General features: G+C 48.0%; 1 protein-coding gene across 1 annotated transcript in view; it reads right to left on the minus strand.

The window, feature by feature from the left end:
• Positions 1–9,161: 9,161 nt before the first annotated feature.
• RBM18 (RNA binding motif protein 18) overlaps positions 9,162–10,373 on the minus strand; it is a 13,151-nt gene continuing 11,939 nt past the window's right edge. Inside the window, exon 5 of the mRNA XM_082263966.1 lies at positions 9,162–9,484. Within this exon, the coding sequence (XP_082120092.1) occupies positions 9,325–9,484 (160 nt within the window). The 3' untranslated portion in view covers positions 9,162–9,324. The remainder of the gene's footprint in view (positions 9,485–10,373) is intronic.

The following is a 10,373-nucleotide window of genomic DNA, read 5'->3' on the forward strand; positions in this document are numbered from 1 at the left end:
GGCACATACGCTGTTCACTGCATTGAAGGGGGCACACACGCTGATCTCTGCATTGAAGAGGGCATTTACACTGGTCACTGCATTGAAGGGGGCATGTACGCTGGTCACTGCATTGAAGGGGGCATGTACACTGGTCACTGCATTGAAGGGGGCACGCACGCTGATCTCTGCATTGAAGGGGGCATGTACGCTGTTCACTGCATTGAAGGGGGCACGCACGCTGATCTCTGCATTGAAGGGGGCATGTACGCTGTTCACTGCATTGAAGGGGGCACGCACGCTGATCTCTGCATTGAAGGGGGCATGCACGCTGGTCACTGCATTGAAGGGGGCATGTACGCTGGTCACTGCATTGAAGGGGGCACGCACGCTGAACGCTGCATTGAAGGGGGCACGGCACAATGTTCATTGCACTGAAGGGGGCACGCACGCTGAACTCTGCATTGATGGGGGCACGACGCAATGTTCATTGCATTGATGGAGGCACGGCACAATGTTCATTGCATTGATGGGGGCATGTACGCTGTTCACTGCATTGAAGGGGGCACGCACACTGATCTCTGCATTGAAGAGGGCATTTACGCTGGTCACTGCATTGAAGGGGGCATGTACGCTGGTCACTGCATTGAAGGGGGCATGTACGCTGGTCACTGCATTGAAGGGGGCACGCATGCTGATCTCTGCATTGAAGGGGGCATGTACGCTGTTCACTGCATTGAAGGGGGCACACACGCTGATCTCTGCATTGAAGGGGGCATGCACGCTGGTCACTGCATTGAAGGGGGCATGTACGCTGGTCACTGCATTGAAGGGGGCACGCACGCTGAACGCTGCATTAAAGGGGGCACGGCACAATGTTCATTGCACTGAAGGGGGCACGCACGCTGAACTCTGCATTGATGGGGGCACGACGCAATGTTCATTGCATTGATGGAGGCACGGCACAATGTTCATTGCATTGATGGGGGCATGTACGCTGGTCACTGCATTGAAGGGGGCATGTACGCTGGTCACTGCATTGAAGGGGGCACACACGCTGATCTCTGCATTGAAGGGGGCACGTATGCTGGTCACTGCATTGAAGGGGGCACGTACGCTGGTCTCTGCATTGAAGGGGGCATGTACGCTGGTCACTGCATTGAAGGGGGCATGTACGCTGGTCACTGCATTGAAGGGGGCACACACGCTGATCTCTGCATTGAAGGGGGCATGTACGCTGGTCACTGCATTGAAGGGGGCATGTACGCTGGTCTCTGCATTGAAGGGGGCATGTACGCTGGTCTCTGCATTGAAGGGGGCATGTACGCTGGTCACTGCATTTGAAGGGGGCATGTACGCTGGTCACTGCATTGAAGGGGGCATGTACGCTGGTCACTGCATTTTAGGGGGCATGTATGCTGGTCACTGCATTGAAGGGGGCATGTACACTGGTCACTGCAATGAAAGGGGGCATGTACACTGGTCACTGCATTGAAGGGGGCATGCTGGTCACTGTTTTGAAGGAGGCACACTGGTCACTGTGCATTGAAAGGGGCACGCTGGTCACTGTGCATTGAAAGGGGGCACGCTGGTCACTCTGCATTGAAAGGGGGCACGCTGGTCACTCTGCATTGAAAGGGGGCACGCTGGTCTCTCTGCATTGAAAGGGGGCACGCTGGAACACTAGAAAGCAGGAACCCGGGAGGGATCCCTGGGCCTCAAAGGCAGGCACAAGCGGGAAGGGGTGTGGCCTGGCAGGAGCCCCAACCAGGGCAGTCCCCCCCCCTGCACAGTCAATCGTCTGGTCACCGACGGCGTACCCCCCCAATCGCCAGCATAGCGCCCTGCCCCCACCTCAGGAGGTGGAGTAGATCACCCACACAGCCCCAGAAGAAGTGGGGGGGTAGGATGGGGGACAGATGAGGGGGGTGCCTGATGGGAATCCGGGGGTCCGACCGTCCAATGGAGGGGCCCAGGTCCACCGCAAAAGGGGACTCAACATACCAAGAACCAGGCGGACACTGCTCCAGACAGAACCCCTCGCCAACGAAATGGGGGTGTCGGCCCAGAGGAACACTGCGACCCAGTTGTATGCGACCTCGCTAGGCGTTTAACTTGCAGGCCAGCCCCCGTCCGGTGAGACTATGTTGCGGCCGACCTAGCGCGGAGGTCGGCGTGCGCTCACTGGCAAGACTGGGGTGACCACTGGATCTAGATTATCCAGCCCATCGCCGTCCAGCAGATGATTGTAGATCTCACAGGAAAACACCAGGAGAAAAAAAATCGAACTAAAAAGAATATATAATAATATATATTTTATAATACATCAATAAGTGTTACATAGTTCAATGTGTTAAACGCTGACCTCCAGGCAAACAGAATATGCAGATGAAATACATACAGGGGGTCCGCTTTACCAGTCAAAGTAACTGTATATCTGCCCATCCAGCGCTGAGATTTACGACTTGTAACTGAACAGTGAAGGAGAAACAACTGATGAGCTAATTTCTCTGTTCTCTCAGGGCTGCTCTGTGCACATCCATTACACAGAGCAGGTAAGTATAACATGTTTCTTATTTAACCACTTAAGGACCGCCCGCCACAGTTATACTGCGGCAGGCAGCCCCTCCTGCGCAGACTGCCGTAGGTATACGTCGGTCGCACGCCTGCAGCTAGGGGGCGGGCTTGCTTCACCGGCAGCGCGCTCCCACGCCCCACTCGGCAGCAGGGACTCCTATGCATGGGGCAGGCGGCTCCGATTACCGCCTGACACCCGAGATCACTCCCCGCTGAGAGAGAAGAACAGTCAGCTGTTGTAAACACAGCCGACCGTTCTACTCCCTGGAATGATCACAGAACGCCTGTGATCCTTCTATATAGGAACACAGGTCTCTATGATCATTTCACAAGCCACGCCCCCCACAGTTAGAATCACTCCCCTAGACTCACATTTAACCCTTTGATCACCCACAGTGTTAACCCCTTCCCTGCCAGTGTCATTATTACAGTGACAGTGCATATTTTTTGCACTGATTACTGTAGTAATGTCACTGGTCCCCCCAAAAGTGTCAAAAATGTCAGTTAGGGGTCCGATCTGTCCGCCGCAATGTCGCAGTCCCGCAAAAAATCACAGATCGCCGCCATTACTAGTAAAAAAAATAAATAAATAAAAATGACATAAGTCTTTCCCGTAGTTTGTAGACGTGATAACTTTTGCGCAAACCAATCAAAATACGCTTATTGTGATTTTTTTTTACCAAAAATATGTAGCAGAAAACAAATTGTCCTAAAGTGTTAAAAAATTGTGATTTTTGAAAAAAAAAATTTGGGAATGTTATATAGCAGAAAGTGAAAAATATTGTTTTTTTTTTTCAGAATTGTCGTTCTATTTTTGTTTATAGGGCAAAAAATAAAAAAATCACACAGGTGATCAAATACCACCAAAAGAAAGCTCTGTTTGTGGGGGAAAAAAGGACATTCATTTTATTTGGGTACAGCGTTGCACGACAGCGCAATTATCCGTTAAATTAACGCAGCGCCGAATCGCAAAATATGGCCTGGTCAGCAATGGGGTAAAATCTTCCGGTCTTAAAGCGGTTAAAAATACGCTCATTGAGAATTTTTTTGTCAAAGACATGTAGCTAGATACATTTTGGCCTAAATAAATGACAAAAATTGAATATATTGGATATTTTTTTAAATGTCAAAGTAGAAAAATATTGTTATTTTTTTCAAAATTGTCGCTTTTTTTTATTAATATCACAAAAAATTAAAAGCACAGAGGTGTTTAAATTCCACCAAAAGAAAGCTCTGTTTTTGGGAAAAAAAGGACGTAAATTTAGTTTGGGTACAGCGTTGCATGACCGCGCAATTGTCAGTTAAAGTCGCACAGTGCCGAATCTCAAAAAGTGGCCTGGATGTAAAGCAGGAAAATCCTCCGGTCCTAAAGTGGTTAATGTGTGCATTTCGATCGGCCTGGAGTTCAGCTTAAAATTCATAATACCTTTAAATTAGCCGGACTTTAAATTGTTATAATGCAATGGAGGTCGGTAATATAATACACTTTATATATATATATATACATATCTTATTCCAATAAAAGGAAATAAAATCTATAACAGAGTATCTGGCTATGTTCACTGAGCATTTCATTGACAGCAGCCTTCATGGGCTTCCCATTGCAGCCTTCATGGGCTTCCCATTGCAGCCTTCCTGGACTTCCCATTGCAGCCTTCCTGGACTTCCCATTGCAGCCTTCATGGGCTTCCCATTGCAGCCTTCATGGGCTTCCCATTGCAGCCTTCCTGGACTTCCCATTGCAGCCTTCATGGACTTCCCATTGCAGCCTTCCTGGACTTCCCATTGCAGCCTTCCTGGACTTCCCATTGCAGCCTTCATGGACTTCCCATTGCAGCCTTCATGGGCTTCCCATTGCAGCCTTCATGGGCTTCCCATTGCAGCCTTCCTGGACTTCCCATTGCAGCCTTCCTGGACTTCCCATTGCAGCCTTCATGGGCTTCCCATTGCAGCCTTCATGGGCTTCCCATTGCAGCCTTCCTGGACTTCCCATTGCAGCCTTCATGGACTTCCCATTGCAGCCTTCCTGGACTTCCCATTGCAGCCTTCCTGGACTTCCCATTGCAGCCTTCCTGGACTTCCCATTGATGACTCTCCAGGAAACACCAATTACCTGTCATATGGATGGCGAGACTTTCACAAAGATGGCGATCGGCAGTTCTAAATTCACAGGCAGGCCCAGGCTTAAGCCAGCCATAGACTATTTGAATCTCGGCCGGTTCAGCAGGAACTGGCCGAGGATCCAACCATGTATCGGAAGGCTGAACGTACCGATCGATAGATCAACTTAGGTACAACCAGCCTGTTCTATTTTACATGCATTGTTGCTAGTGGCTAGCAATAATCACTGTCATTCCCACCAGGGGAACACAATGGCTCCACGGGAGGGATTCCCCCATCAACACTGACTCATTCACAAAATACAAAGGCTTCTGGGAATGGGCATCAGAAGGTGAGGGACTGAGAGGAGCAGCCCTAACATAAATCTTTTGTGCTTTTTAGGGCTTATTCACACTAGTGGTTGAGGGATGGTAAAACCCCTGCAGTTGACCTGCATTACTAGGCAGGCATAGAGACACAAGGCGTCCAATACAACCAGTAAATAGAGAGGCCTGTATAAAAACCTTTAGCTGCTCCTTCAGGGACTCCCGGGGTCAGAGTCTGGTCAGTAGGAAGGCTGGAAGTAAAGGAGCGCTTCTGGATATGGCTGTTACAGCCAAAACCAGAAGCGCTCCCTTACTTCCAGCCTTCCTAATGACCTGCATTACTACCCTCCCCCCTTTTAGCTGCAAAGGCTCCTGTGAATGGGCAGCAAAGGGGAGGGGATGAGGGGGGAGCCCTAAAATACATATTTTGTGTATTTTAGGGCTCGTTCACGCTAGTGGTTGAGGGGCAGTAAACCCCCCACCATTGAGCCACATTATTACACCCCCCCACCCCCTTTAGCTGCAGAGGCTGGGGGTGTAAACATGCCTCAGCCACAAACCAGAAATTATACCCCCTGTCACTGAATAGGTCCCCTCTCCAAACTCGTACAGTAGACAGTTGCAGCACACTACTGCATGTTCAGGAAATTAAAGCGGGTGGTGAAGAGGTGAAACAATGCCTCCTTCCCACCTGTCAAATGCTCTCTGAAGAGCAATGTGAACAAAGGTCGCTCTTCAGAGATCGAAGCACGTGTGAAAGAGCCCTTACTGCTCCACCAGTAAACTTTGCCACAGGCACAAAGCAAAGCATCGCCCCCGTGGCATGTAAACACCTCCACCCACTGCCTATTGCAGCTTAAAGCTGAATTCCAGGAATTCAGAAACTTTGCAAAAAAAGTGCAGGCACACTATGAGTTGAGTCCAACCAGGTCCGTGTCCCCTCCGGGGCTTATCTCTATTACTTCTATGTGTGTTTTATTACACTCCAGCTGTGAGAGGAGAGAAGCACACACACAGCAGCTATGCCCACAGTTCCCTCTTAGCTACCTATTCACAGAAGCCTTTGTATTTTGAGAATGTACTCACATAATACAAGGCTTCAATATATGGGCAGGAGGAGGGGAGTGTGGGGGCAAAGCAGCTGTAGCGATACCTGCCCCTTCCCAGAAGCCTTTGCATTTTGTCAATGTGCACACATAATACAAAGGCTTCTGTGAATGGGCAAGAGGAGGGCAGGCATAGCAGCGGCTCTCCTGTTCAAGATGCAGAGCTCAGTAGAGTAGAGAAGCACACATGAGCAAGTATACCTGGGCCTCCCCTGCTTCTGCCTATTCACAGAAGCCTTTGTATTTTGTGAACGAGATCACATAGCAGTTCTCTTGAAGGAGCTGCGACCACAGTGAGCACAGTTGGAGCTCCGGAAGTTATCTTCCTGGAGCACAATAAACTTGTCAGATGTGAATAACAGAGATAAGTCTACGAGGTGGCATGCACCTCGTTAGACTTAACGTATAGTATTCTTGCAATTTTTACAAAGTAGCTAAATACTTAAGGTGAGATGGACACAGCTGAGATGCAGTCCAGAGCTGGACATGGCCATATCAAGACTCCCGGGAGAGGTTCTAGGACAGATAATCATACCATACAGACAGCCAACACTACCAAGGAACACCTTATGTCTTGCTGCCAGAAATAACCTGCTTACTAGCCGCCATATTTTCATATGGTCACGTGAATGTACCCCTATTTTTGGGTTTACAACCTCTTTAAAGCAGTAATAAACCCCAAAACCAAAAATGTCATATATCATGCAGCTTACCAATCATATGTGGTTGCTGCATTCGTTTTTTTTTTTAAGGCTTTTTCTCCTCTGTTTTCACCTGGAGACCTGGCCAGTAACACACCTCCTGTATTACAGCACCCCCACCATTCTGGATAAAGGAGCAACAGGGGGCACCATTGGACAGCAGCATTGTCAGTCTTGGGGGGAGAGGGAGTGTTTAAGCACACACAGCAGCTATGCCCGTCCTTCCCTCTCTGCTGCTCATTCACAGTTGCCTTTGTATTTTGTGAATGTGCTCACATAATACAAAGTCTTCTATGACTAGGCAGGAAGGTCAGGCATAGTAGCTGCAGCAATACCTGCTCCTCCCCTCCTCCTGCCTATTCACAGAAACCTTTGTATTTTGTGAATGTGCTCACATAATACAAGGGCTTCTATGAATAGGCAGGAGGCGGGAAGGGGCAGGCATAGTAGCTGCAGCAATACCTGCTCCTCCCCTCCTTCTGCCTATTCACAGAAGCCTTTGTGTTTTGTCAATGTGCTCACATAATACAAAGGCTTCTATGAATAAGCAGGAGGCGGAAGGGGCAGGCATAGTAGCTGCAGCATTACCTGCCCCTCCCTCCTCCTGCCCATTTACAGAAGCCTTTGTGTTTTGTCAACATGCTCACATAATACCAAGGTTTCTATGAATAGGCAGGACGCGGGGAGAGGCAGGCATAGTAGCTGCAGTGATACCTGCCCCTACCCTCAGCTGCACATTCACAGAAGCCATTGTATTTTGTGAATGTGCTTAATACCAAAGCTTCTGTGAATGGGCAGGAGAAGAGGAGGGTGCAGCTGCCCTTCTGCCCATTCACAGAAGCCTTTGTATTTTGTCAATCTGCTCACATAATACAAAAGCTTCTCTGAATGCACAGGAGGAAGGGAGGGGTGGGCATAGCAGCTGCTCTCCTAGCAGATTTAGGTACACTAACAAATTGAAGCCTGTAACTTTCATATTGAAATAAAAATTTTACATAAATAAAAGCTGATCATTGTAAGCACCCCACGTCAGTAGTAAATGGTTTGTCTAATCCCTGTAAACTGATACATTCTGCTTTTGAAAAAAAAAACAACAGACTTACTGGATCGCCAGATGAAAATAAAGGAAAGAAAGCCTAAAAAAGGAAAACGAATGCAGCCGTCACATCTAAGAATTGGTAAGCTGCAACATAATTAAAAGGTTTGCTTTTTGGAGTTTAATACCGCTTTAAAACCCCAAGGAAGCCAAAGTGATTACTATTGCTAAACTTAGGATTGCCAAACAATCTTTCCTTATTAAAGAGAGACCAGTGTATGGGCAGCTTAAGGCTCCATTCACCCTGATGCGACTCCGAAGTCATGCGATTTCCATTGCGACTCCGATGCAACTTTGGATGGGTTTGATTTGGATGCGACTTGGGCTGTTGACTGATGCATTGGTAACCTTACGATGCGACTTTCGAGAGTTTACATTGCAGTCTATGGCGCTTAAGTCGCATCAACGTAGCGCAGGAACCCTTTTCTTAAGTCGCATAGATATGAACAGCAGGAGGAGAAGGGCACAGCTGCAGTGATACCTGCCACTTTGCTGCCTAGACACAGAAGCATTTGTATTTTGTGAATGTGGTCACATAATATCAAGGCTTCTGTGAACGGGCAGGAGGAGGAAAGGGGCGCAGCTGCGGCAATACCTGCCCCTCTTCATTGCTGCCTATTCACAGAAGACTTTGTATGTGGTGAATATGCTCACATAATACAAAGGTTTATGTGAATGGGTAGGCGGAGGGGAAGGGCGCAGGTGCAGAGATATCTGCTGCCCATTCACAGAAGCCTTTGTATTTTGTGAATGTGCTCACATAATACAAAGGCTTCTGTGCATGGGCAGGAGGAGGGGAGGAGAGGAACAAGCATAGCCACTGCAGCCGCTCTCCTGTTCAAGATGTATAGCTCAAAAGGATCAGCATTGCCCCCCCTGTCTCCTTGGAGTATTATGAAGCTCTTAGATATAAATAATAGAACTAAGCCCAGGAAGTGTCATGCACCTCACTGGACCCAACTCAGAGTTCCTTCATTTTCGCCACCCCAAACTCATTCATCCGTGTCTTTATGGACCTTTGAGAGTTTGCATTGCAGTCTATTGCGCTTAAGTCGCATCAACGTAGCGCAAGAACCCTTTTAAGTCGCATCAACATAGAGCAGGAACCCTTTTTTTAAGTCGCATAGATATTAACAGCTTCTATTGTAATAAATGATCTGCGGACTTGTCAGGCGACTTTAGGTGTCCAAAGTCGCACGAGCGTGAATGGAGCCTTAAAGGAAAAAAGTCATACTAACATACACACACATTCGTACATACAAGAACGAAAAAAAATAAAATAAAACATATATTACAGAGCAGCCTCCCACCGAAGAGAATTCAAGTCTGTGCTGTGGGTAGCGGTGTGGGCAGGAGGTCTGCGATAATATTACAGGTATCATAGAATGTGTGTGTGCTCAGTCCCGCTCAGAAAAAAAAAACGCAAAGACGCGATGACGTCATCTTTTAGACTTCCAGGAAATTCGAGAATACGGGATGCTCCTCTTCTTCTCCGACGCTTTGAAGTAGGAGTAAGCCGGCTGGCCAGGTAACTCGTTGTCGGGATTTTCTTGCATCATTTTCAGCTTGGCCTCGATGGCTTTGATTTTAGCACTGACACTGCACAAAAAAAAAAAAAATAAAAAAAAAAAAAACAACAGGTGAGAAACAATCTCAATACATAAACTTACATTAAAGCTGAATTCCAATTTGTGGAAAGTGAAGGCACACTAAGAGTTAAGTCCAAGGAGGGGAACAACATCTCCTGGACCGATCTCTATTATTTACATCTGACAGGTTTATGGCTTTGCCGGAGATACAATTGAGACACTGTGAGAGAGAGGAGACTGTGCTCACATAATACAAAGACTTCTGTGAACGGGCAAGAGGAGAGAAGGGGCAGCTGTAGCGATACCTGCCCCTCCCCTCTGCTGCCCATTCACAAAAGACTTTGTATGTTATGAATGTTCTCACATAATAAAAAAGGATTCTGTGAACAGGCACGAGGAGAAGGGCACAGCTGCAGTGATACCTGCCACTTTGCTACCTAGTCATAGAAGCCTTTGTATTTTGTGAGTGTGCTCACCTAATACCAAGGCTTCTGTGAACAGTCAGGAGGCAGAAAGGGCACAGCTGCAGAGATACCTGACCCTCTTCTTTGCTGCCTATTCACAGAAGACTTTGTATGTTGTGAATGTGCTCACAGAAATACAAAGGTTTCTGTAAATGGGTAAGAGGAGGGGAAGGGCGCAGGTGCAGAGATATCTGCCCCTCCCCTTTGCTGCCCATTCACAGAAGCCTTTGTATTTTCTGAATGTGCTCATATAATAAAAGGGCTTTTGTGAATAGGCAGGAGGAGGGAAGGGGCCGGCACAGCAGATGCAGCGATACCTGCCCCTCCCCTTTGCTGCCCATTGACAGAAGCCTTTGTAAACTGTGAATGTGCTCACATAATACAAAAGTGTCTGTGAATGGGCAGGAGGAGGGGAGGGGTGGGGTTAAGGATAGC

The sequence above is a fragment of the Pelophylax lessonae genome (assembly GCF_965119305.1).
Source record: "Pelophylax lessonae genome assembly, chromosome: 7".
In the NCBI taxonomy this organism is placed as follows: domain Eukaryota; kingdom Metazoa; phylum Chordata; class Amphibia; order Anura; family Ranidae; genus Pelophylax; species Pelophylax lessonae.